The sequence below is a fragment of the Oncorhynchus clarkii genome, chromosome 7, assembly GCF_045791955.1.
Source record: "Oncorhynchus clarkii lewisi isolate Uvic-CL-2024 chromosome 7, UVic_Ocla_1.0, whole genome shotgun sequence".
In the NCBI taxonomy this organism is placed as follows: Eukaryota; Metazoa; Chordata; class Actinopteri; order Salmoniformes; family Salmonidae; genus Oncorhynchus; species Oncorhynchus clarkii.
This window is the reverse complement of record NC_092153.1, coordinates 44,359,599-44,387,521: the sequence shown is the minus strand read 5'-3', so window position 1 is coordinate 44,387,521 and position 27,923 is coordinate 44,359,599. Positions and strand designations below refer to the sequence as shown.

General features: G+C 43.5%; 1 protein-coding gene across 1 annotated transcript in view; it reads right to left on the bottom strand.

Annotated features, from left to right (window-relative positions):
- LOC139413352 (inositol 1,4,5-trisphosphate-gated calcium channel ITPR1-like) overlaps positions 1-27,923 on the bottom strand; it is a 143,317-nt gene that overhangs the window by 28,088 nt on the left and 87,306 nt on the right. The window contains exons 45-53 of the mRNA XM_071160611.1: positions 18,776-18,965; positions 18,204-18,478; positions 17,239-17,439; positions 16,790-16,900; positions 14,971-15,066; positions 14,725-14,862; positions 12,535-12,633; positions 11,717-11,909; positions 3,639-3,761 (exon numbers count right to left, since the gene is read on the bottom strand). Coding sequence (XP_071016712.1) covers positions 3,639-3,761; positions 11,717-11,909; positions 12,535-12,633; positions 14,725-14,862; positions 14,971-15,066; positions 16,790-16,900; positions 17,239-17,439; positions 18,204-18,478; positions 18,776-18,965 — 1,426 coding nt within the window. The remainder of the gene's footprint in view (positions 1-3,638; positions 3,762-11,716; positions 11,910-12,534; positions 12,634-14,724; positions 14,863-14,970; positions 15,067-16,789; positions 16,901-17,238; positions 17,440-18,203; positions 18,479-18,775; positions 18,966-27,923) is intronic.

Here is a 27,923-nt window from a genome sequence, read left to right as displayed (position 1 = left end):
GAGAGGAGTTTCATCTGTTAACATGGCTAAGTTAGGCTCAAGTATTCTCCCTCCCAACAGGCAGCTGCTATGCCAGCCATGCCACACTGACCCACCTCCAGAAGAGTGGAGAGGCACGAAGCATACAGCTCAACCAGGTGCTCTCCAGACAAACACTTCCCTGAGCAGACTGGGACAAGCAGCGCACTATGGAATGACTGCTAGGCTTTTTCTGACTTGTTTTATAGGAGAGTGCATCAGCTGAGCTCTGGGCAAGGCTCACCACTGTAAATGCACAGGGCCAATAGCAAAACTAGCATTGTTTAAAGTCGTAAAAGTCTACCAGGCCACTGAAGTTCACTTCTCTTTTACAAGCAGCTGGTTTGAACATTAACAACGAGCAGCATCAGAGCTGGCATACATCCGGAGAGACATTATTATGGACCAATTAACTGTATATGTGTTTAAGATTTACTACTGAGTAATAATGATTCAAGAGCCACGCTTCTATGCACATGATGGCTGGCTACATCGTTAATTAATTTGTTTTTAAACCTTTTTTTAACTAGGCAAGTCGGTTAAGAACAAATTCTTATTTACAATGACGGCCTACCCCGGCCAGACCCTAGCCCGGACGACGCTGGGCCAATTGTGCGCCACCCTATGGGACTCCCAATCACAGTTGTGATACAGCCTGGAATCGAACCAGGGTCTGTAGTGACCCCTCTAGCACTGAAATGCAGTGCCTTAGACCGCTGCGCCACTCGGGAGCCCACAAAAGTTAAATTATGTTAAGCCGAAATCATATCCGCCTGAGCTGATGTCCTGAGCTGAACCCTACAGTCTGATGCTAATCTCTTTGAAGACACTGGAAACCACATGAATGTATTCTAGCTCTAAGCTAAAAGCGTTTTTGCTTCTCTCTCTCTCTCTCTCTCTCTCTCTGAGGAAGTTCAAAACAAAAGGGACTGCGCCGCTTGACCCCAGACAGAACAATGTAAAGTTTATGCGAGTCACAATGTGGGTCTTCTCTCGGCAACTCTGCCCTGGAACAATAAAGGCCTTAATGACTGGGGCTGTGTTTTACACATCACCACAGACTAACAGAGAGAGAGAGAGAGAGAGAGAGAGAGAGAGAGAGAGAGAGAGAGAGAGAGAGAGAGAGAGATAGAGAGACAGAGAGAGAGAGCGAGAGAGCATTGCACAGGGGCAACAGTTTCCCCTTGCACACTGGCATACAGTGAAGGTAAAAGATAGGATTTAAAAGCTTGAAATCAATTCTAAGCCCCGCCTGGGCCAACTACAAGAGCAGCTCAATTATTCCATGTTCAACACCTAAGCCTAATGAGTGGCTATGCTCTTGCCTGACTATATGTTCCAAAAGAACTGATCCTATAAGATGGTAAGATCTCAATTACTTCTCATGTCCTTTCTCCTCGTCTCCTTCTCAGAAGGCGTTCTCATCCAAGGGATTTTGAGAAGGAGACAAAGTGAGAGGATGCGAGGATTATGCAATTGAGATCTTCTCATTGAGTATTACTTGTATTGTGTATTCATCGTTTTCTTTATCTTTATTTCCACAGATACAATGATGTTCAAGATCGATATATACGACCTGTACTGTATATACGACCTGTATAAAATATCTGTATATAAGACCTGTATATAAGACCTGTACTGTATATACAACCTGTAAATAACTGCATTCTTGTGTTTTTGTTTTTTTCTTCTGTCACATTTCATGTTTTATTTCTTATTTATACAACAGGTTGGTCTAATCCTGAATGCTGATTGGTTAAAAGCGCATTCCAGCCGGTGTCTATTCCACAAGATACCACAGGCTAAATCTATGACATTAAAATGCCTATTTACTCTGTTCCATCTGACTGCGCAATCAACTTTCTCATCAGCCCCAGCAGGGAAGTTATAAACTTGATCTACACAATAAAAAGCATCTAGACATTATCTCACATTTCTTTTAGATTAACAATTCGTTTTTAACAGCAGAGATGTATTAAACCTTACTGTCTGTCTCTCTGACATTTGCAACATTGTTTCAATATTCAAATTCGATCTCCAACTGTCCCCTAGTAATGAACGTGTAGGGGTCGGGTTGAGTGATAGAGGGAGGCAGCCTTTATCAGCCAGTCAAAATCATTAAATCAGCATCATTTTATGGATGTACACAAAGAAATGTCAATTGAAAAAAGGTAAAACAAAATGAAGTGTAGCTAGTTTGCAGTGTTTCCAGCTTCAGTTTGAAGTTATTGTGTTAGCTGTGTTGTTGGCTAGCTCCTTTGAACTACAGTGTCCTAACGAGAGAGCACATTTTCTATGCCAGGCGAAATCGTGCCTCATTAGCGCATTGTTATGGATGTATCCAAATAAATGTCTCTAGAAAACAGTCAAATGCAGCAACTGTTGTTGTTCTGTCTGCACTGTTTGATGTGACTGTAAGTTAGCCGTAGTTGGCAAGCTAGCAAGCAAGGGATAAAAATGTTGCCAGCCAGTATAGAAATGGAACATTTAGAATGAATGACTTGGTCAAGTCCATAGATACAGAACAAAAATACTTATCAACTGGGTCGCGTCTCTAGCAACCGAATCAATAGCACAAACGACCAGCCGGCTTGGGTAGCAACCCTAGATTTGTTTTGGGACTATATCTTGTGGAAGGATAATATAGTATGAATAAATTGATCTAAATATTTTTTTAATGAAAATATGTCAATAATTATTTTCATATGTTGGGCCGGTTTGCAGGCCCTCAACCATGTCTCGGTTTCGGGCATTATCCTACCCTCAAAACACTGGCTTCTCGGGCATTATCACTTAACTATATTACTACCTTTATTGCACATTATTGGGAAGGAGCTCGCAAGTTAAGCATTTTACTGTACTGGTTTACGCCTGCTGTGTTCTGTGCATGTGACAATAAAATGTGAAACTTGAGAGACAGATACATGGCAATGGATCCTGACTGAAGACTCGTCAGCATCAGAGTGAAGACAGGAGTCTGGTGACAGGTTAATTAAGTTAATGTGTGTGTGCGTGTGGGTGTGTGTTTAGCTCAAACCCCATATCAATAATCAGGCCAGGGCCTGATTCAGAGGACCTGACATTAATAAGTGATGCCAATGACACCTAAACCACAGGCATGAGACAGGAATCCAGCCTTGCATCACAGATCAGAGGTAAAGGTTACCTTCATAAATGTATGAAAGACATTGTGTGGAATAGGTAGCCACATAACCGTGATGCACTCATAATATAGCTTTACAAACACGCTTGCTTCAAACTGTTAGCTAAGTCATCCTGAGCATGACTAAATAAGCATAAATTACTGTTGAAATGTACAGTATTGTGAAATCACAATATTTTCAGAGAACAGTTTGAAAACAGTGGTGACCAAGTTTATGCTCAATTCACCTTCCCAAACAACTTGAGTTTGTGTGTAATGTGCGTTGTAATGTAGTTCCCTTGCTTTAATGGTCTGTGCTTGTCATTTGCTTCAATGTCCTGTTTGGTAACAGTCACACTTGTAGAATTAAACAGAGAACACATGCAGATATCAGCCATCGTTTGGCACAGATACCCTGCAGATTATTTAGCTGAGGGAGAGAGAAGGTAGGGGAGAAGGAGGAGAGAACTTCACTGACCTCCGCGGATTCCTTCCAGGGGGTAGAAGAAGGCCACCAGCAGGTTCATGAGCACGGCCAGGTTGAAGGAGATGCTGCTCCAGAAGGACATGTTACGAGAGCACCAATATAGAATGGGCTGGGCTGGAGAAGGGACGAAGAGGGCCAACACACTTGGTCAATACATAGTCATTGAGACCACCTCTACACCAGAAAACATTGCAATGCTACAACTACACCACCATCACAATACTGCTGCACTCGCCAAACTTAGACAAGATTCACAGAACACATCACAGGAGATGCACATACACGTACAGTATCTATAGTGCGTAAACACATTTGACAGAGCATTCATTGGAGGATTGTCCACTTACGCTCATTGAGATCATTCTGTTTAATGAAAAGCACTTTATAAATTATTAATATTATTATGCACGATGCAGAGGTTCTTAAAGGGATACTTCAGGAGTCAGGTGAACTCATGGATACCATGTTTAATGTCCCTGTATGCAGTTTTAAGGAAGTTGCTAACAAGCGCTAACACAACTGCTAACCAAATGTTAGTGCAATGACTGGAAGTCTATAATATCTATTAGTAGATACCCATAGAACTTCCAGTCATTGCACTAACACTAGTTAGCATTTGCTCACAAAACTACCTCCAACTTCCTTCATACTGGGCACAGAGACAAACATTTTATCTACAAGTTTATCTGACTATAGGGAAAATCCTGAAGTATCCCTTCAAAAATCACAAATCTCTAAATCTCAAATATAAGACATACCACTAGGTGTTAGAATTTTGTCTAGTATGACATTTTTGAAAGAGGGGGGGCAATTTTGTATTTGGTTACAGTTGTAGGAAGGTTACTGTTAACTGGTACCCAAACATCATGGGTGATTGGGTGATTCACTTGTCAGTTCACTTGTCGCAGCAAATAATACACCCCAGTGGCACGTCTTCACTTCACTGAAGTGTTTGCCTTTTTTGTGTCAGCTGAAGCATTCAACCCAGTAGGGCAGCATTTCTCAAACTCAGTCCTGGGGACCCCAAGGGGTACACATTTTGGTTTTTGCCCTTGCACTAGAGAGTTGATTCAAATAATCAAAGCGTGATGATGATAGTACTACATACAATGGATACATAAGCTTATACACACCAGAGCAGTGTTTCCATTTTCGTGTCTTTAGCCTGCTAGCCGCGGCCCGCTAGCTGTCTAGACCATATCGGCTGTTAGCTGAATAGGTCCAACTTAGGACAACTTCTTGGGCCACTATACCTATGTTGCCAATTGGACTGGTCCCCTTTACAACACAGAACCCTACTAATCCATCACGACTGGTCTACCGACGTAAACGCACGAGGCGGCGCCGCACGAGGAGGCTATAAACAGACTTCCCCCGTCGCGACGTCCCTCTGAGGCCCTTCTGCTAGCTTGCTTGCCCCGGCCCGCTAGCTGTCTGAATAGCCGTGTCTCCAACCAGCCTCACTACTCACTGGACCCTTATGATCACTCGGCTGCGCATGCCTCTCCTTAATGTCAATATGCCTTGTCCATTACTGTTCTGGTTAGTGATTATTGTCTTATTTCACTGTAGAGCCTCTAGCCCTGCTCAATATACAGTACCTTAGCCAACTCTTTAGTTCCACCTCCCACATATGCAATGACATCACCTGGTTTAAAGGATGTTTCTAGAGACAATATCTCTCTCATCATCAATCAATGCCTAGGCCTACCTCCACTGTATTCACATCCTACCATACCTTTGTCTGTACATTATGCCTTGAATCTATTCTATCGCTCCCAGAAACCTGCTTCTCTTACTCTTTGTTCCGGACGTACTAGACAACCAGTTCTTATAGCCTTATCCTACTCCTCCTCTGTTCCTCTGGTGATGTAGAGGTTAATCCAGGCCCTGCAGTGCCTAGCTCCACTCCTATTCCCCAGGTGCTCTCATTTGTTGACTTCTGTAACTGTAAAGCCTTGGTTTCATGCTAGTTAACATTAGAAGCCTCTTCCCTAAGTTTGTTTTATTCACTGCTTTAGCACACTCTGCCAACCCGGATGTCCTAGCCGTGTCTGAATCCTGGCTTAGGAAGACCACCAAAACCCCTGACATTTCCATCCCTAACTATAACATTTTCCGACAAGATAGAACTGCCAAAGGGGGCGGTGTTGCAATCTCCTGCAGAGATAGTGTGCAGAGTTCTGTCTTACTATCCAGGTCTGTACCCAAACAATTCGAGCTTCTACTTTTAAAAATCCACCTTTCCAGAAACAAGTCTCTCACTGTTGCCGCTTGCTATAGACCACCCTCTGCCCCAGCTGTGCTCTGGACACCATATGTGAACTGATTGCCCCCCCATCTATCTTCAGAGCTCGTGCTGCTAGGTGATCTAAACTGGGATATGCTTAAAACCCTGGCCATCCTACAATCTAAGCTTGATGTCCTCAATCTCATACAAATTATGAATGAACCTACCAGGTACAACCCCAAAGCCGTAAACACAGGCACCCTCATAGATATCATCCTAACCAACTTGCCATCCAAATACACCTCTGCTGTTTTCAACCAAGATCTCAGCGATCACTGCCTCATTGCCTGCATCCGTAATGGATCTGCGGTCAAATGACCATCCCTCATCACTGTCAAACGCTTCCTAAAACACTTCAGCGAGCAGGCCTTTCTAATCGACCTGGCCAGGAAGGATATTGACCTCATCCCATCAGTTGAGGATGCCTGGTTATTCTTCAAAAGTGCCATCCTAACCATCTTAAATAAGCATGCCCCATTCAAAAAAAATTGAACCAGGAATAGATATAGCCCTTGGTTCTCTCCAGACCTGACTGCCCTTGACCAGCACAAAAACATCCTGTGGCATTCTGCAATGGTATCGAATAGCCCCCATGATATGCAACTTTTCAGGGAAGTTAGGAACCAATATACACAGGCGGTTAGGAAAGCTAAGGCTAGCTTTTTCAAACAGAGGTTTGCATCCTATAGCACAAACTCAAAAACGTTCTGGGGCACTGTAAAGCCCATGGAGAATAAGAGCACCTACTCCCAGCTTCCCAATGCACTGAGGCTAGGAAACACTATCACCACCGATATTTTATTTAAATGTTATTTCACCATAATTTAACCAGGTATGCTAGTTGAGAACAGGTTCTCATTTGCAACTGCGACCTGGCCAAGATAAAGCAAAGCAGTGTGACACAGACAAGAACACAGAGTTACACATGGAGTAAACAATAAACAAGCCAACAACACAATAAACAAGTCAATGACACAGTAGAACAAATAAAGTATATGTACAGTGTGTGCAAAATCCACTATAATTGAGAATTTCAATAAGCATTTTTCTAAGGCTGGCCAGGCTTTCCACCTGGCTACCCCTACCCCGGTCAACAGCATTGCACCCCCCACAGCAACTCGCCCAAGCCTCCCCATTTCTCACTCACCCAAATCCAGATAGCTGATGTTCTGAAAGAGTTGCAAAATATGGACCCCTACAAATCAGCTGGGTTAGACAATCTGGACCCTCTCTTTATAAAATGATCTGCCGAAATTGTTGTAACCCCTATTACTAGCCTATTCAACCTCTAGTTCATATCGTCTGAGATTCCCAAAGATTGGAAAACAGCCGTGGTCATCCCCCTCTTCAAACATGGAGACACTCTAGACCCAAACTGCTACAAACCTATATCTATCCTACCCTGCCTTTCTAAGGTCTTCGAAAGTTAACAAACAGATTACAGAACATTTCGAATCCCACCGTACCTTCTCTGCTATGCAATCTGGTTTCAGAGCTGGTCATGGGTGCACCTCAGCCACGCTAAAGGTCCTAAACGATATCATAACCGCCATCGATAAGAGACAATACTGTGCAGCCGTATTCATCAACCTGGCCAAGGCTTTCAACTCTGTCAATCACCACAATCTTATCGGCAGACTCAACAGCCTTGGTTTCTCAAATGATTGCTTCGCCTGGTTCACCAACTACTGCTCTGATAGAGTTCAGTGTGTCAAATCGGAGGGCCTGTTGTCCGGACCTCTGGCAGTCTCTATGGGGGTGCCAGAGGGTTCAATTCTCGGGCCGACTCTCTTCTCTGTATACATCAATGATGTCGCTCTTGCTGCTGGTGATTCTCTGATCCACCTCTATGCAGACGACACTATTCTGTATACTTCTGGCCCTTCTTTGGACACTGTGTTAACTAACCTCCAGACGAGCTTCAATGCCATACAACTCTCCTTCCGTGTCCTCCAACTGCTCTTAAATGCAAGTAACACTAAATGCATGCTCTTCAACCGATCGCTGCCCGCAACTGCCCGCCCGTCCAGCATCACTACTCTGGATGGCTCTGACTTAGAATATGTGGACAACTACAAATCCCTAGGTGTCTGGTTAGACTCTAAACTCTCCTTCCAGACTCACATTAAGCAGCTCCAATCCAAAATTAAATCTAGAATCGGCTTCCTATTCCACAACAAAGCATCCTTCACTCATGCTGCCAAACATACCCTCTTAAAACTGACCATCCTACAGATCCTTGACTTTGGCGATGTCATTTACAACATAGCCTCCAACACTCCACTCAACAATTTGGATGCAGTCTATCACAGTGCCATCCGTTTTGTCACCAAAACCCCATATACTACCCACCACTGCAACCTGTATGCTCTCGTTGCCTGGCCCTCACTTCATACTCGTCGCCAAACCCACTGGCTCCAGGTCATCTACAAGTCTCTGCTAGGTAATGCCCAGCATAATCTCAGCTCACTGGTCACCATAGCAGCACCCATCCGTAGCACGAGCTCCAGCAGGTATATCTCACTGGTCACCCCAAAAGCCAATTCCTCCTTTGGCCTCCTTTACTTCCAGTTCTCTGATGCCAATGACTGGAACGAACTGCAAAAATCACTGAAGCTGGAGACACATATCTCCTTCAATAGCTTTAACCTGTTGAGTGTAGGGGGCAGTATTTTGATGTTTGGATGAAAAAACGTACCCAAATTAAACTGCCTATTTCTCAGGCCCAGAAGCTAGAATATGCATATAATAGTCAGATTAGGATAGAAAACCCTCTAAAGTTTCCAAAACTGTCAAAATATTGCCTGTCAGTTTAACATAACTGATATTGCAGGCGAAAACATGAGGAAAATCCAAATAGGAAGTGCCTCTTATTTTGAAAGCTCCCTGTTCCATTGCCATGCCAACCCTCCATTTAAAGGGATATCAACCAGATTCCTTTCCCTATGACTTCCACATGGTGTGAATAGTCTTTAGACATAGTTTCAGCCATTTATTCTGAAAAATGAGCGAGAACAATCACATTGCGTCAGTGGATGGCTGGGTGCCAGCAGAGTTTTGCATGCGCAACAGCTTGGAGCAGACATTTTCTCTCTCTCTCCTATTGAAAAAGCTATGGTCCGGTTGAAATATTATCGATTATTTATTGTAAAAACAACCTGAGGATTGATTATAAAAAACGTTTGACATGTTTCTACTAACTTTACGGATACTATTTGGAATTTTCGTCTGCCCCACCGTGACCGCTCGAGCCTGTAGATTTCTGAACAAAACGCGCCAACCAAATGGAGGTATTTTGGATATAAAAATAATCTTTATGGAACAAAAGGAACATTTATTGTGTAGCTGGGAGTCTTGCGAGTGCAAACATCCGAAGATCATCAAAGGTAAGCGATTCATTTTATTGCTTTTCTGACTTTCGTGACCAATCTACTTTGCTGCTAGCTGTTTGTAATGTTTTGTCTGCTGAGAGAAATGTCCTTACATAAACGATTGGTTTGCGCTTGTTTTTTTAAAATTTGACACGCCAGGTGAATTAACAACAAGCTAAGCTGTGTTTTGCTATATTGCACTTGTGATTTCATGAAAATTAAATATTTTTAGTAATTTAATTTGAATTTGGCGCTCTGCAATTCAGCGGATGTTGACGAAATGATCCCGCTAATGGGATGGGTGCACCAAGAAGTTTAAGCATCAGCTGTCAGAGCAGCTCACAGATCACTGCACCTGAACATAGCCCATCTGTAAATAGCCCATCCAACTACCTCATCCCCATACTGTATTTACCATTCATCTTCTGCACATCTACCATACCAGTGTTTAATTGCTATATTGTAATTACTTCGCCACCATGGCCTATTTATTGCCTTACCTCCCTTATCTTACCTCATTTGCACACACTGAATATAGACTTTTTCTACTGTATTATTGACTGTATGTTTGTTTATTCCACGTGCAACTCTGTGTAGTTTCATGTGTCGAACTGCTTTGCTTTATCTTGGCCAGGTCGCAGTTGTAAATGAGAACTTGTTCTCATCTAGCCTACCTGGTTAAATAAAGGTGAAATAAAAGAAAAATGTATCCAACTGAAGGTTAATTCTACATTAAACAAGAATTATGTCCAGGCTAAGGTTCACAATCGGTTTATTTTTAAATAGATAAGGGTAGGGTCAGATAGGAAATTTGCAAGGTTCAAATACACACTACACAACAAAGCAAAAACATAATTTAAATAATGGAAAGGGGGCTAAGCCAATTAGCAGGCTTATTTAGTGTACATAAATCCTATGGGGTGATTTTGGAGTGTGTTCAGTACATGATCCAGGGATTTGAACATCCAACTTGTACACTCATGACCACCAATCCCTTCCCCGGCCAACATAAGCAACGCTCGCCTCGCCTTCTGCCCACATGGTTTTTGATCAGAGGGTCGGACGGTTGCGCGGCGGCTGCTATTTTGGAGCCAGCTTCTTCATTTGAAAAGAGGAACTGAGGGTGGGGACTTTTATAAACACTACAGGGCTCACAGAGTGACAGACAGGCAGGCAGAAACACGCTCCCATTGACGAAACAAAGAGTGCAGTCATACAGCGTTCACAGCCTGAGAGGGGGGGGGGGGGGGGGGTGGAAGAATCAGGAACTGTGTGTCAATAGGGAGACGCCCTACTGAATGTGTAACATGGGGGATGTTTTGTGGGTGGACTTGGGATGAGGGCATCAACAATCACACCATGAGTTATTGTAGGACTGTTTTTTTTCTTCATTTTTTTAACCTCCCATGAGGCTTAGGGTGTTATACTGTTTGCAAACAGATTCTGAGAACGCTAATCTTATTTTAATAATTTATTCTCCCAATCTATTGAATCACTCTCTCCCCCAGTCCCTCTCATGGCATCTGGTTCCCATTCATCAAGTAGGCCTAATCTGGTCCTGTCCTCCACCACACTCTCCAGCAGTCCTATAGATGGCTCATGATAGATGGCTCACCTGATTGCTCTCAGTCTGTGCTGCCTGAATCCTTGTGGGCCTGGGGTCAGCAGTTGTGTCTGATGGTCTGCTGGATCCTGGACTGACTCTCCCTGGTCGAGACCCACCCAGACTGACCTCCAATCCCATTACACCCTATTCTCAGAGCAGCTCATCCTCTCGTCTAGATTTCTATTCACTCCCTATGAGACAGGGCCATGGCATGTACTCAGTCTAGTAAACAATTAAAATATATCCCATCTGATTGTGTGCGTGTGTGTTTCTGTGATAAGAAAGATGAATTCTCACCTGACATAAACAACAACCCATCATAAGTAACTGTATGTGAATGTATGGGCTGGGAACATAAACAAAAGTACAGTACTGTAGCTGTTTGTGAAAACAGTGGTATGTGTGTGGCGTGAACAGGAGTCAATCAAGAATTTCATAATTCTTTACGAGACGTTGCAGAAAGTCACACCCACATTCTCAACAATCCTCCCTCTGTCATGTAAACATTTCACTCCAACCTTACACTGTAAATATCTTAGCCTTTATCCACTTTATGTTAGGTGCTCTAACTTAACATACAACCTTTACATGCCCTCTCCCCTCCCTCCCTTCCATCCAGGGTTCAGGGTGGGTCTCTGGCCCACGGAGGGAGAACCCAACCCAGCCTGGGGGGGTCTCCTGAAGGGCCTGGAGGGGTCAGGGAGGGCTGAGGGCATGTAAAGCAGGTACCTAGTATAGAGAGGTAGGGAGAGGGACGCACAGGGAACCGTGTTTGCGTTACCAGTGGTTGGCTCTTGAGTACCTCGCAGCTTCTTCTGCCAGTTCATCTCGTTGAAGAGGTCTTCAGAGCGCAGGAAGAAGTCGTTGATCTTGCTGCCCTGCTCATCGCGCTCCGTGGTATAGTACACCCGCAGCTTGGACTCGTTGGTGAGGAACTCACAGATGTTGGGCACGGGGAAGACTATCTGCTCCATGGTGCGATCCAGCCGCACAATCTGGACAAAACCACATGCAGCCAACGCTGCCTGTCACAGACATTCTCTCTCAGGGGTGGACGGGCAACTCTAGGTCCTGGACTAGGTAGGCCCCAAACTATTTGGTTAGATAGTGGCATGTTGGTTACTATTATTCCCCTTGGAAAAATGGCTAAGACATATTTTAGCTACAGTAATGTTATACACCAGAAGAGGAGTAGAGAGTGTGTATAAGTGGCTGTGTGTATAAAAGCACTTTGCAACACTACACTAATTTGATAAGCTCTTCCAGGTTTGAGGTTTGTCAACAGACAGCATTCTTTCCCCTTGCTGAGCACACAGTGGAACAGGTGCAAACATAACAAAGCTGCTAGTCATTTTCATATGCTAACAAAATACTAACAGTATGAAAAGCAGGCCAAGAAAAATAACATGACTGTCACATGAGTAGGGTAATAAAAAGTCTAAACATATTTATGACAAAATGCATGTTGCAATCCACCATATTGAACACAGGGGTAATAAAAACAGAAAATGACATAGTAAAAACAGTGGAAAAAATGGAACTTTTCAGTGCAGGGAGAGGGCACCGGCAGGGGCAGAGCCACAATAGCTGACTCTCTTGAATCAGACTAAAATGACTGACCTCAATCTGAGCTGTGTGCTTGGCATAGAATTCCAGGGCTTCATCCCCCTCCCCATAGGTCTTCAACAAGGCCTGCAGCTCCTTGTTGTGGCGGGCCAACTGGAACAACATTGAATGAATGTACCAATGTCGTCAGGTGATGTACCACATTATAGTTGTGAATATTCATTGTACAGACATAAGTCCAAATTGACGATCAGGGTGTTCTAAGTCACCAACTTCATGTTTTTGTGTCTATTTTTCTTAATTTTATCTGGCAGGTGGCATGGAACGTGCTACGTGTGGGGACAGGTGACTAACACTGATCTCTGCCGTGTCTGACAGTACATGTGCTCCAAGTACAGGATGTAGACTCTGTTCAGCGTTCACCCACTAGCCAGCAGGGCATCATGCCTTGGGATCAACATTTTCATCTACATACAGTGCTTTCGGAAAGTATTCAGACCCCTTCCCTTTTTCCACATTTTGTTACATTACAGCCTTATTATAAAATTGATTAAATACACTGTAGCCTCCATCATTCTTAAATGGAAGAAGTATGGAACCACCAAGACTCTTCCTAGTGGGGGCCTTGTGAGTGGTGCAGCAGTCTAAGGCACTGCATTGCAGGGCTTGAGGCCTCAATACAGACCGGGTTCGATCCAAGGCTGTGTCACAGCCGGCCATGATTGGAAGACCCATGAGGCGGCACACAATTGGTCCAGCTTCGTCCGGGTTAGGGGAGAGTAGGCTGGCCGGGATTTCCTTGTCCCATCGCGACTCTAGCTACTCCTTGTGGCGAGCCGGGCGTCTGCAAGCTGACTTCGGTCGCCAGCTGGACGGTGTTTCCTCCGACACATTGGTGCTTCCGAGTTAAGCAGGCAGTGTGTCAAGAAGCAGTGCGGCTTGGCAGGGTCGTGTTTCGGAGAACGCATGGCTCTTGACCTTCGCCTATGACGAGTCCGTAGGGGAGTTGCAGCGATGGGACAAGACTAACTACCAATTGGATATCACGAAATTGTGAAGAAAAAGGGGTAAAAAATAATAAAATACTCTTCCTAGAGCTGGCCACCCAACCAAACATTGCAATCGGGGGTGAAAGGCCTTGGTCAAGGAGATGACCAAGAACCCGATGGTCACTCTGACTGAGCTCTAGCATTCCTCTGTTGAGATGGGAGAACCTTCCAGAAGGACAACCATCTCTGCAGCACTCCACCAATCAGGCCTTTATGGTAGAGTGGCCAGACGGAAGCCACTCCTCAGTAAAAGGCACATGACAGCCCGTTTGGAGTTCGCCAAAAGGCGACTAAAGACTCTCAGACCATGATAAACAAGATTCTCTGGTCTGATGAAACCAAGATTGAACTCTTTGGCCTGAATGCCAAGTGTCACATCTGGAGGAATTCTGGTACCATCCCTACGGTGAAGCATGGTGGTGGCAGCATCAGTGGCAGGGACTGGGAGACTAGTCAGGATCGAGGGAAATATAAACAGAGCAACGTACAGAGAGATCCTTGATGAAAACCTGCTCCAGTGTATTTAGGACCTCAGGATGGGGTGAAGATTCACCTTCCAACAGGACAACAACCCTAAGCACACAGGCAAGACAAGGACAAGGAGTGGCTTTTGGACAAGTCTCTGAATGTCCTTGAGTGGCCCAGCCAGAGCCCGGACTTAAACCCGATCGAACATCTCTGGAGACCTGAAAATAACTGTGCAGCAACGCTCCCCATCTAACCTGACAGAGCATGAGAGGCTCCCCAAATACAGGTGTGCCAAGCTTGTAGCGTCATACCCAAGAAGACTCAAGACTGTAATTGCTGCCAAAGGTGCTTCAACAAAATACTGAGTAAAGGATCTGAATACTGGCCTGAAAAACTGTTATTGCTTTGTCATTATGGGATATTTTGTGCAGATTGATGATAATTAAAACAAAAAATCTATTTTAGAATAAGACTAATATAACAAAATGTGGAAAATGTCAAGGGGTCTGAATACTTTCCGAATGAACTGTAACTGTCGGTGTTGTTCAACCACATAACTACATGAATAGACACAATCGTGTATAGAGCTGTATTGTGCCTCAGGGGGGTTAGGGTGGAAGCAAGGAGTAGTGCTCTGATGTAATTATGACTATAGGTTGTGTAGCTGTTACAGGGGTACTGTATGGGGGTGGACAATTGCATGCAGCCAGTAAGTGATCTACAGTACCTGATGAGCCAGGATGTAGATGTTATGGCCCACGTTTTGTGGAGAGGCTGCATGCTCTTCCTCGCCATCTTCATCTTCCTCAGCAGGCTCATTTGGCTCCACCTCCCCCTGCATGTAGGCCTTTTTTATCACCTCCACCTGCACATGAACGTCACAAACCAGACCGTCAGATAACTTCGCCTCAACATTGTCCTCTGTGCTGTGCTGCATGTGCATCTTGCAACCAATACTGTATATGCCACTTACCAGTTCTTTGGGCCTCATGTTGTATAGTATCCTCTCTGCGTTCTCACTGTCGTGGCGACTCTCCATGATGGCCAAGAGGAGCTTGGATGCATTATTCTGGAACAGAAAGAGAGCGGTGCAAGGGGGACAGAACATCAGGAGGATGGATAACATTCAGGTTGTCATGAGTGCTGAAGGTTAAAAAATGCATTGAAACAGAGAATTAAGCCTACTAGAAAGGCCTGGAGGGAAGCAAAAGTAATTCTGCTACATAAGAATAGTAATGCCCCCTTTACTGGCTCAAAAAGCCGACCAATCAGCCTGTTACCAACCCTTAGTAAACTTTGGGAAAAATTTAGTTTGACCAGATACAATGCTATTTTACAGTAAACAAATTGACAACAGACTTTAAGCACGCTTATAGGGAAGGACATTCAGCAACTTACACAAATGACTGATGATTGGGTGAGAGAAATTGTTGATTAAACGATTGTGGGGGCTGTTTTGTTAGACATCAGTGCGGCTTTTGACATCGATTATAGTCTGCTGCTGTAAAAACGTATGTGTTTTAAACCCCATGCTATATTGTGGATAAAGAGTTACCTGTCTAACAGAACACAGAGGGGGTTCTTTAATAGATGCCTCTCCAAAATAATCCAGGTAGAATCAGGAATTCCCCAGGGTAGCTGTGTAGGCCCCTTACTTTTTTCAATCTTTATTAATGACATGCCACTGGCTTTGAGTAAAGCGGATGCGGATGACTGAACACTATACAGGTCAGCTACTACAGCAACTGACACGTCTGCAACATTTAACAAAGAGCCGCAGTTAGTTTCAGAATTGGTGGCAACAAATAAGTTAGCCCTAAATATTTCAAAAACTAAAATCTTGTGATAAATACTGTGGAAATTGAGCAAGTTGAGGTGACTAAACTGCTTGGAGTAACAGTGGATTGTAAACTGTCATGGTCAAAACATGTTGATACAACAGCAGCTAAGATGGGGAGAAGTCTGTGCATTATAAAGCGCTACTCTGTCTTTTTAACAGCACTATCAACAAGGCAGGTCGTTCAGGCCCTAGTTTTGTCGCACCTGGACTACTGTTCAGTCAGGTGGTCAGGTGCCACAAAGAGGGACATAGGAAAATTGCAATTGGCTCAGAACAGGACAGCACAGCTGGCCCTTGGATGTACACAGAAAACTAACATTAATAATATGCATGTCAATCTCTCCTGGCTCAAAGTGGAGGAGAGATTGACTTCATTACTACTTGTATTTGTGAGGTATTGACATGTTGAATGAACCAAGCTGTCTGTTTGAACTACTTGCACACAGCTCGGACACCCATGCATAGCCCACAAGACACGCCACCAGAGGTCCCTTCTCAGTCCAGAACAGCCTATGGGAGGCGCACAGTACTACATATAGCCATGACTACATGAAACTCTATTCCACATCAAGTAACTCATGCAAACAGTAAAATTAGATTAAAAAAACAGATAAAAATACACTTTATGGATCAGCGGGGACTGTGAAGCAACACAAACAGACACATTCATTCACACACACAATAACATACGCACTATACACACACAAATGGATTTTGTGTTGGAGATACTGTATGTGGTAGGGGCTTGGGGCACACACTTAATGTGTTGTGAAATCTGTTGTAAATGTATTGTAATGATTTTAAAATTGTATAACTGCCTTAATTACTTGATTAGAAATTACCTTAATTACCTTGATTACAAATACAAAACAAAGAAATATGCCAAATGGATAATGAAGGAAAACATAACAGGGTGCAACATGACTACCAAACCGAGACAGGGTGTCCATACCTTAAGCTCCAGCACCAGGTCCATCCTCTTCTTGCCCAGGGGGTTGATGTCGTTGAGGATCAGAGCGATGATGATGTCGATACCGTTGCATTCATGAGTGGCGATGCAGTTCTGACAAAGAAACAGACAGGAAACTTTTTGCATTCCTCTCTGGGACTGATGTGACATTTACCAGAAAACAATATTACAAAAGGGTTTTGTTTAGTCTGACATGATCCTGCAAGGAAAGCCTTCTCTTAGCATGCAGCTGTGTACTGGGACCTAGCTGGGCTTGTAAAGAGAATGTAAAAGCCAAGTAAAGCACTGCCAAATAAGACCAACCCTGCAATTACTGAAATAGAACCATCAGTTATATGCAAACACTGGGTCATTTGACAACAATGTTTCATGATACTGCATGTGCACATATAAAACAAAGCGTGTGTGTGTGTGTGTGTGTGTATGCCCACCTGGTTCTCATGGCAGGGTCCCTGGCAGTACTCTGTGAGGCTCTCTACTGTCTGGTTGATGAGGCCAACGTTCTTCTCATTGATGTAGAGTCCCAGTAGCCCCAGGCCTCCCGTGGTGCTGCCACAGATACAGTCCAGGAACTGCAGTGTCTCACACACCAGATTATAGTTGTTCTTGTTGTTCTGACACCGTAGGAAGTTCTGGCGAGGAAAGTTACACACGACTAAAAGTTAGAAACACACTAATTCATATGTTCATTCTAAACATTGGCAATATGAACAATAAGCTCAGATACCTCTATGAACAAATGGGTTTATTCCACTGAAACTCAAAAGTACTGGCTTTTGAGTATAATATCATCAGAAATGACCAATTATCAATGTTTCATGTGCTGTGTTAAAAAAGCTACCTGTTACGGTTGCTTTCTGCCTAAGAGTTTAATTCAATGGCTGGTTTATCTAATGATGAGACACATCTTTAACTCGTGAGTCGAAACATGTCAGTGACATTAAATCCTGATAATTTTAGCCCACTGTGTGTTTGGCTCAGGATCAATCCAGCCAGGCCATATAACTACACAACTGATGACGAGCTACGGTGATTCAGCATCCAGCTATCTGTCAATAATGTGGAGCCTTGACCTTACTGCACAGAGGATGTTAGTTGGGGAAGTTCACTGTCAGTCTGAGGTATTGGACGTCCCCATTTCCAAACACAATCGTCCTCATAGTGAAACCAGACCAAGCGCTACCAGATATGGAAACAGTTGCATCATGTTGTTCCAACGGATGTCTATTTTCACCATATGGTTTCATTTCTGTATAAAGATCTGGTGATGGAAATTTACCAGCACTGAAACGGTAAGTGTGCCATGGGGCCTGAGCAATCATCGCAGCCCCCCTTTAATAGCTAAATTGTGTAATGTAAACCAGAGTAGTGCCCCCTGGTGGTGTGGCTGACCAACCTGCAGCTCCCTGTTGTGGTTCTCACACAGCAGCTGCATGAGTCGCAGGATGGGCTGCATGATGGTGATTATGACACTCATCTCCCCTTCCTGGTCGTCTGGAGTGCTGGCGGGGCCCTGACCCTCAGCGGCAGCCAGATGCTCCTCGGCCTCGGCCTCACGCCGGTACCTTGTGAACGCCTTCTTAGTGACCGTGGAGGCCTCCACCAGTTGCTCCTTGACCTCCTCCGTCACCACGGCAACCGCCACCGTAGACACCACTGCCACCTCCATCCCTGTAGAGAGAGGAACAGGAAAATTCAGAGACATACACACCGAAGGGCACCAGAGTACAACAGAGTAATACATGGGAGAGTCTCACTGCACATTGCACACAGGAGCAGGTGTAGCTGTCACAGAACGTGAGCTTCATCATTGGGTCCCAATTTGCACTGCAGTGTGAAACAGCTGTATGTGTTTGTGAATGACTGATGTATGATTTGTGCTGTGTTCTGAGTGCAGTAAATTCACTGGATTGACTGTCTCAGTAGACAGGAACAGGATGTTGTTCACACCAGGCCTGCTACCCTGACCTTTCTTTCCTTTAGCGGTGGGTGTGTCCTTGTCCGGGGGCTCCTCTTCTTTCTTTTTGCTGCCCAGGTCGCTGGTGTTGACGGTCACAGTGGCCTTGATCTCCTGCTGGGCCAGCTTCATCCTCTCATAGAACACCTTGAAGAACATCTCCGACTTGTTTTCCCCCGTCAGGCGCATGAAGAAGGATTTCTGGAGACGGACAAGAAGAACAAGTAAATGCGGATGTAAGAGGTTCTGTTTGAGTTCATTCTGTGTTTATATGGGAAGTGGTAGTGAGAGGGATTCATAGTGAGGTATTATGATAATGTTGTCAGATAATCTACATGTTTCCCATTGTAAGCAATACAAGGTAGACAGCTCAAAGGTCGGGTATATTTGTTGTTCCGTTTGTTGGCAGTTTGACCACGTCTCTCCGTCTGTCTGTCTGTCTGCTATGCACCCAGAGGCTCTCTCTCGCTGAAGCTCTGTTAAATAACCCTCAGCCCTCTGCCAAGGAAATAACCTGGAGTGCCTCCATGTGCTCACCTGTTTTCACACCATCTGCTCTCTGCCCAAAGGGCACAACTCTACTGGCACTGTGCAGGGCAGGCTGCACTGTACACAAAGTTATACAGCAAACACAGCCAGGTACACAGCAATCACAGGAAGTTTGTCAACTCAAACAAAGGTGGCTTTAACCAAATTCAGCATCAAGTACTTTTCACCAGAACAAAACTCTTCAAGTGAAAGTATAGGACTTTATGTTTACAGTCTAACGCTGCAAAACCTATAAAAACAAATAATTTTTTTTGCACACTAATTTGACAACTTTTTCTACCATGCATGGGACTTTGCTTTTTCCAGCTGCTATTATCCAGTCCCATTTTCCCTCCTTACATAAGGCTTGCAATCAGTTGAGTGGTTGAAGGGAGGGAGCCACTGCAAACAAACCTCAGCCCAAACACTGTTACATCAGATAACAAGGGGGGAAATGAAGGTAAAGAAGAGTTTTTCCTAGCCACCGTGCTTCTACACCTGCATTGCTTGCTGTTTGGGGTTTTAGGCTGGGTTTCTGTACAGCACTTTGAGATATCAGCTAATGTACGAAGGGCTATATAAATACATTTGATTTGATTTAGATGGAAAATCCTGCCCTACTTTTTAAGCACCCGAGTGGCACGAAGTGTGTGCTTGGTCTGAGAGGGAAGAGGGAGGGAGGGGAGACCAGAGGCGGGCAGGAGTTATCGCATGAATTCTGGGGCAGTTTGAAAACCTCTTACATAACCAGCATTCTTTCCAGGTTGAGACTCAACTCATTGAAGTCCCTCTGTCTGAGATAATGGAACATACAGTATACAGAAGTTGAAGGAAAACCAGAAAATGTTATAGTAAAACTGTGCATGCATTAAACAGTACTCATAGAATTCCACCAGTAACCATGACCCGAGAGTAAGCACAACGTTCAGATTAAGTTACCTGAAGTAGTTTCTACCCCTTTAAAATAACTTTCCAATAAACAACAAAACTGTAAAAAGGAACACGTGGTTAAGTCAATCTTGTTGACAAAACCATGGTCATTCATTGATAGTGATCAGAAATCAGCAGTGGTTATATAAGCAGGCAAACCTCCACCCATTACCATACAGAGGGGACAACTGTCAGAAAGCAACTTTATAACAACATTACCCAGTTCAAATGGGAAAACCCTCATGACTGTGACCATAAACAAGTAATTTCATCTCAAATCGCTTGGATGACAATAATTATGTCAACACCTGACTGCCTTATGACAATTTCCAAGAAAACAACAACAGCAGCAGCAGCAGCAGGAATAGAGCTGGCTAAGGAAAAACCCTGTCAGGGCAACTTGGCTGTTGCTCTGTGGCTCTATCTGCACAAATGTAGGAATTTGTCAGTTTGCTGACTAGTATTGCCTATCAGTTTCTAATTCTCTGCAACACTACTATCTTGAACAGGTTTCTAAACATATCTTGGGAAAATAACATTATGGAATGTCTGCAACACAACATAATACAATGAAATCATCAACAGTCCATATTATTGGGTCGTCACTCAATTGTCAAATTCGAGTCCCCGAGCAAAACCAGCTGAGAACCACTGGTCTAGATTATTATTATTTAGTTTCTTCTTGAGTGGATGGTCAGGGGACCAGAACATAATTACAAATCAATTGTAGACCGCAAATTAAACGCAAGAAGCCCAAACAAATATATTGTTTGACTAAAACAATTATTTAAAACCTTGCTTACATTTGTATACAACCATGTCGTGTCTCTCTATCATGAGTGGGAATACTTGGGAAGAGACTTCTCAAATTAAAATCACGTGGATGTGATTTCCTGGAATTTTTTTACAATCTTTTATATCAACACACATATGTGTGTATGTATGTATGTATGTATATATATATATATATATATATATATATATATATATATATATATATATATATATGTATATATGTGTGTTGATATATACATATACAGTGCCTTGCGAAAGTATTCGGCCCCCTTGAACTTTGCGACCTTTTGCCACATTTCAGGCTTCAAACATAAAGATATAAAACTGTTTTTTTTTGTGAAGAATCAACAACAAGTGGGACACAATCATGAAGTGGAACGACATTTATTGGATATTTCAAACTTTTTTAACAAATCAAAAACTGAAAAATTGGGCGTGCAAAATTATTCAGCCCCTTTACTTTCAGTGCAGCAAACTCTCTCCAGAAGTTCAGTGAGGATCTCTGAATGATCCAATGTTGACCTAAATGACTAATGATGATAAATACAATCCACCTGTGTGTAATCAAGTCTCCGTATAAATGCACCTGCACTGTGATAGTCTCAGAGGTCCGTTAAAAGCACAGAGAGCATCATGAAGAACAAGGAACACACCAGGCAGGTCCGAGATACTGTTGTGAAGAAGTTTAAAGCCGGATTTGGATACAAAAAGATTTCCCAAGCTTTAAACATCCCAAGGAGCACTGTGCAAGCAATAATATTGAAATGGAAGGAGTATCAGACCACTGCAAATCTACCAAGTCCTGGCCGTCCCTCTAAACTTTCAGCTCATACAAGGAGAAGACTGATCAGAGATGCAGCCAAGAGGCCCATGATCACTCTGGATGAACTGCAGAGATTTACAGCTAAGGTGGGAGACTCTGTCCATAGGACAACAATCAGTCGTATATTGCACAAATCTGGCCTTTATGGAAGAGTGGCAAGAAGAAAGCCATTTCTTAAAGATATCCATAAAAAGTGTTGTTTAAAGTTTGCCACAAGCCACCTGGGAGACACACCAAACATGTGGAAGAAGGTGCTCTGGTCAGATGAAACCAAAATTGAACTTTTTGGCAACAATGCAAAACGTTATGTTTGGCGTAAAAGCAACACAGCTGAACACACCATCCCCACTGTCAAACATGGTGGTGGCAGCATCATGGTTTGGGCCTGCTTTTCTTCAGCAGGGACAGGGAAGATGGTTCAAATTGATGGGAAGATGGATGGAGCCAAATACAGGACCATTCTGGAAGAAAACCTGATGGAGTCGGCAAAAGACCTGAGACTGGGATGGAGATTTGTCTTCCAACAAGACAATGATCCAAAACATAAAGCAAAATCTACAATGGAATGGTTCAAAAATAAACATATCCAGGTGTTAGAATGGCCAAGTCAAAGTCCAGACCTGAATCCAATCGAGAATCTGTGGAAAGAACTGAAAACTGCTGTTCACAAATGCTCTCCATCCAACCTCACTGAGCTCGAGCTGTTTTGCAAGGAGGAATGGGAAAAAATTTCAGTCTCTCGATGTGCAAAACTGATAGAGACATACCCCAAGCGACTTACAGCTGTAATCGCAGCAAAAGGTGGCGCTACAAAGTATTAACTTAAGGGGGCTGAATAATTTTGCACGCCCAATTTTTCCGTTTTTGATTTGTTAAAAAAGTTTGAAATATCCAATAAATGTCGTTCCACTTCATGATTGTGTCCCACTTGTTGTTGATTCTTCACAAAAAAAAACAGTTTTATATCTTTATGTTTGAAGCCTGAAATGTGGCAAAAGGTCGCAAAGTTCAAGGGGGCCGAATACTTTCGCAAGGCACTGTATATACACACACATATATATATACACACATATCTATATATATATATATACACACAGACATATATATATAGATTTTTTTTTTGGGGGGGGGGCTCTGAAAACTTTGTGGGCCACATAAAACCACCCGCCAGCCAGGAACCCTGGCCTAGGCATTAAGGTGCCATTTGCAGGTGATACTCAATAGCACTTGGACATTGCCAAGTGACATTTAATCCCCTCCCTCACACAACCACAGGACTGCGGCCCGCCTTTAACCATATGCATGACAGATTTCAAACAAGGATACAGTTCATGTGTACAAAACATTCCCATGGCACGAAGGCTGTGACCTTTCCTGCAGCAGGGAATGGGGAAAGAGTAGAACAATAACCTTTTCCTTTACCATCTGAAGCAGTGTGCAGCAGAGCCACACGCACGCACCTGTTGCATCTGCACTATAGCCCTCTAGAGTCTAATAACCAGCATGGCTGTGGTGGTAAGCTTATTTATCCCTGGGCATGCACCATCAACCTGGTGATTCATTCTTCCAGGAAACCACCAGCTTGTCCTCTGCAGCAGCTTAGATCCTGCCTGCAAGGCCCACTGGGTGCACTAAGCCCTATGTATCAAAAGCCCCCCAAGGCCCCTGTCGACCCTGGCGCTCACCGTCACGTACAGTAGGCTGAGTCCCGCCCCCAGGTCTCTCGCCACATAAAACAAGGTCATTATGCATTCCTATCTTTCTCTTTTTTATTTTCCTCCTCTTCACTGCTGTCCCGGCTCTTGGCATCAACAAGGGGCAGTTATGTAAGCTCTATTTATATCGCTGGCTCCCTCGCTCCCTTGCCTCCTCTCCTGAAGCTTCAGTGAGCAACATGGCTGAGGCTGTAATCATTGCAGGGCAACGTACCGTACCCACCCAGCTGGTAACCACGGTGATCCGCTCTGGGAGAGGAGCGTGCTGGGAGGGAGAATGCTGTGGTACTTCACTTCACTCTGAGTTCTACAGAGACCCGGTCATATATGAGGATAGAAAAACAAACAAATCAACCAACCAACCAACCAGTATCCAATCACAAACCCTGCCAGCCACTGCCATCAGCATGGTGGAACTGTAGGGGGGGAAATAAGGAGTGCTTGGAACACTGTATGGTAGTAATAAGCGAGATCATTGATTACTAATAAGAGAACAGTGCGTGAGTACACTGTGAAAAGTCTCAGGAAGGGAAATCCTAATAATATTTGTTAGTTAAAGTTTTTGAGGTGGAGAAAATAGCCTGATTGCTGAAGAGTGTTTTAGCTCAAGGTAAAAAAAAAATGTAAAAAAATGAAGGGCAGCAGAAACTGGGTTTATTGGCTTTCAAGGAGGTTGCTGAAAAGAGAGTGAGTCCGAGCCGGTGGCAATAAATGAAGTTGCACTGCAGGCTTCGGTGGACATCACCGTGCTGCGGCATGCCTATTGAGTAACAGCATTGACACCTGTTCCCCTCCATGACAGGGCAGGCCAGGGTTCACACAGGGAGATGGCCAGGTGGAGAAGCTGCCATAGTGGGCCTCTTCATCTGTTACATAAGACACACACAGTGTTTCCCCTATATTCCATTTAGCAATGACGGGCAGCCGCTGTTAAATAGTTGGTGCCATTCCCAAAAAATATGATTTATTTAAAACACATACAGTGCCTTGCGAAAGTATTCGGCCCCCTTGAACTTTGCGACCTTTTGCCACATTTCAGGCTTCAAACATAAAGATATAAAACTGTTTTTTTTTGTGACGAATCAACAACAAGTGGGACACAATCATGAAGTGGAACAACATTTATTGGATATTTCTAACTTTTTTAACAAATCAAAAACTGAAAAATTGGGCGTGCAAAATTATTCAGCCCCTTTACTTTCAGTGCAGCAAACTCTCTCCAGAAGTTCAGTGAGGATCTCTGAATGATCCAATGTTGACCTAAATGACTAATGATGATAAATACAATCCACCTGTGTGTAATCAAGTCGGTAGTAGGTGCCAGGCGCACCAGTTTGAGTGTGTCAAGAACTGCAATGTTGCTGGGTTTTTCACGCTCAACAGATTCCCGTGATAATAAAAAATAGTCCACCACCCAAAAGACATCCATCCAACTTGGCACAACTGTGGGAAGAATTAGTCAACATGGACCAGCATCCCTATGGAACGCTTTTGACATCTTGTAGAGTCCCGAACAAATTTAGTCTGTTCTGAGGGCAAAAGAGGGTGCAACTCAATATTAGGAAGGTGTTCATAATGTTATGTACACTCCGTGTATATTTGTATGATGTCAACATAATGACATTTTCATGCATTTGAGTAGAATGTCTTTAAAACCTTCTCTCAGTCGTCCACTAAAATAAATCCTCTATGGACACCTGGCAGAGGGGAAGAGGACGCAAGGAGGGCAAAATAAAATATACAAAGACACAATGAAAACAAACCTAAAAAAATATGCACCATAAACACAAAACAACTGGGAACTCCACACCACAAGTAGAACACTCCAAGCAACATCAGATTACGAGGACAACCGCACCACTCTGGCAAATGAAAAGACAGAAACACAAAGATCGTCAATTTGCAAAGAATCCCACCGCATAGGAATATACACATACATATACATAGTGCCTTCGAAAGTATTCAGAAGCCTTGCATTTTTCCACATTTTGTTACGTTACAGCCCCCCCCCCCCTCATCAATCTACACACCCCATAATGACATAACCATTTTTTTTTTTTTTTTTTTTTTTTTTACATTTTAGCAAATTTATTTAAAAAAATTAAAACTGAAACTATACATTTACAAAAGCATTCACACCCTTTACTCAGTACTTTGTTGAAGCTCCTTTGGCAGTGGTTATAGCCTTGAGTCTTCTTGGGTATGATGCTACTCTACCATAAAGGCCTGATTGGTGGAGCATGGTGATGGCAGGATATTGCTGTGGGGATATTTTTCAGCGGCAGGGACTGGGAGACTAGCTAGGATCGAGGGAAAGATGGTCGGAGCCAAGTACAGAGAGGTCCGTGATGAAAACCTGCTCCACAGTGCTCAGGACCTTAGAAGGTTCACCTTCCAACAGGACAACAACACTAAGCACACAGCTAAGGCAATGCTGAAGTCTCGGAATGTCCTTAAGTGGCCCAGCCAGAGCCCGGACTTGAACCCAATCAAACATCTCTGGACAGACCTGACAATAGCAGTGCAGTGATGCTCCCCATCCAACATGACAGAGCTTGAGAGGATCTGCAGAAAAGAATGGGAGAAACTTCCCAAATACAAGTGTGCCAAGCTTGTAGCGTCAGACCCAAGAAGACTCGAGGCTGTAATCACTGCCAAAGGTGCTTCATCAAAGTACTAAGTAAGGTTCTGAATACTTATGTAAATGTAATATCAGTAGATTTTATATACATTTGCAAAAAAAATTAAACCTGTTTTAACTTTGTCATTATGGTGTACTGTGTGTTGATTTATGCGGGGGAAAAAACTATTTCATCCATTTTAGAATAGGTCTATAACATCACAAAATGTGGAAAAAGTCAAGGGGTATGAATATTTTCCGAATGCAGTACAGGCAAAAGTTTGGACACACCTACTCATTCAAGGGATTATTTTTACAATTTTCTACACTGTAGAATAATAGCGAAGACATGAAAACTATGAAATAACACATATGGAATCATGTAGCAACCCAATTATGGCAAGAACAGCTCAAATAAGCAAAGAGAAACGACAGACATGAAGGTCAGTCAATACAGAACAACTCAAGAACTTTGAAAGTTTCTTCAAGTGCAGTCGTAGAGTCACCAGCCTCAAGAAATTGCAGCCCAAATAAATGCTTCATAGAGTTCAAGTAACAGACACATCACAACATCAACTGTTAAGAGGAGGCTGTGTAAATCAGGCCTTCATGGCGAATTGCTGCAAAGACACCACTACTAAAGGACACCAATAAGATGAGACTTGCTTGGGACAAGAAACACGAGCAATGGACATTAGACCAGTGGAAATCTGTTCTTTGGTCTAATGAGTCCAAATGTGAGATTTTTGGTTTCAACTGCCGTGTCTTTATGAGACACAGAGTAGGTGAATAGATGATCTCCGCATGTGTGGGTGTGATGGTGCTTTGCTGGTGACACTGTCTGTGATGTATTTAGAATTCAAGGCAAACTTAACCAGCATGGCTAACACAGCATTCTGCAGCGATACACCACCCCATCTGGTTTTGCTTAGTGGGACTATCATTTGTTTTTCAACAGGACAATGACCCCAAATGCTCCTCCAGGATGTGTAAGGGCTATTTCACCAAGGAGAGTGATGGAGTGCTGCATCACATGATCTGGCCTCCACAATCACCCGACCATTTGAGATGGTTTGGGATGAGTTGGACCGCAGAGTGAAGGAAAAGCAGCCAACAAGTGCTCAGCATATGTGGGAACTCCTTCAAGACGGATGGAAAAGCATTCCTCAAGAAGCAAGTTGAGAGAATGCCAAGAATGTGCAAAGCTGTCATCAAGGCAAAGGGTGGCTACTTTGAAGAATCTAAAACATTAAATATATTTGTTAAACATTTTTTTGATTACTACATGATTCCATATATGTTATTTCATAGTTTTGTTCTATTCTACAATGTAGAAAATAGTAAAACAAGAAAAACCCTTGAATGTGTAGGTGTGTCTAAACCTTTGACTGGTACTGCACATACATACATACATACATACATTACATACATTACATACACTACATAACCAAAAGTATGTGGACACCTGCTTGTCGAACATCTCATTCCAAATCATGGGCAGTATTATGTAGTTGGTCCCCCCTTTACTGCTAAAACAGCCTCCACTCTTTTGGGAAGGCTTTCCACTAGATGTTGGAAGATTGTGGCGGGGACTTGTTCCTTTCAGACACAAGAGCGTTAGTGAGGTCGGGCACTGATGTTGGGCGATTACACCTGGCTCGCAGTCGGCATTCCAATTCATCCCAAAGGTGTTTGATAGGGTTGCGGTCTGGGCTCTTTGAAGGCCAGACAAGTAATTCCACACTGAT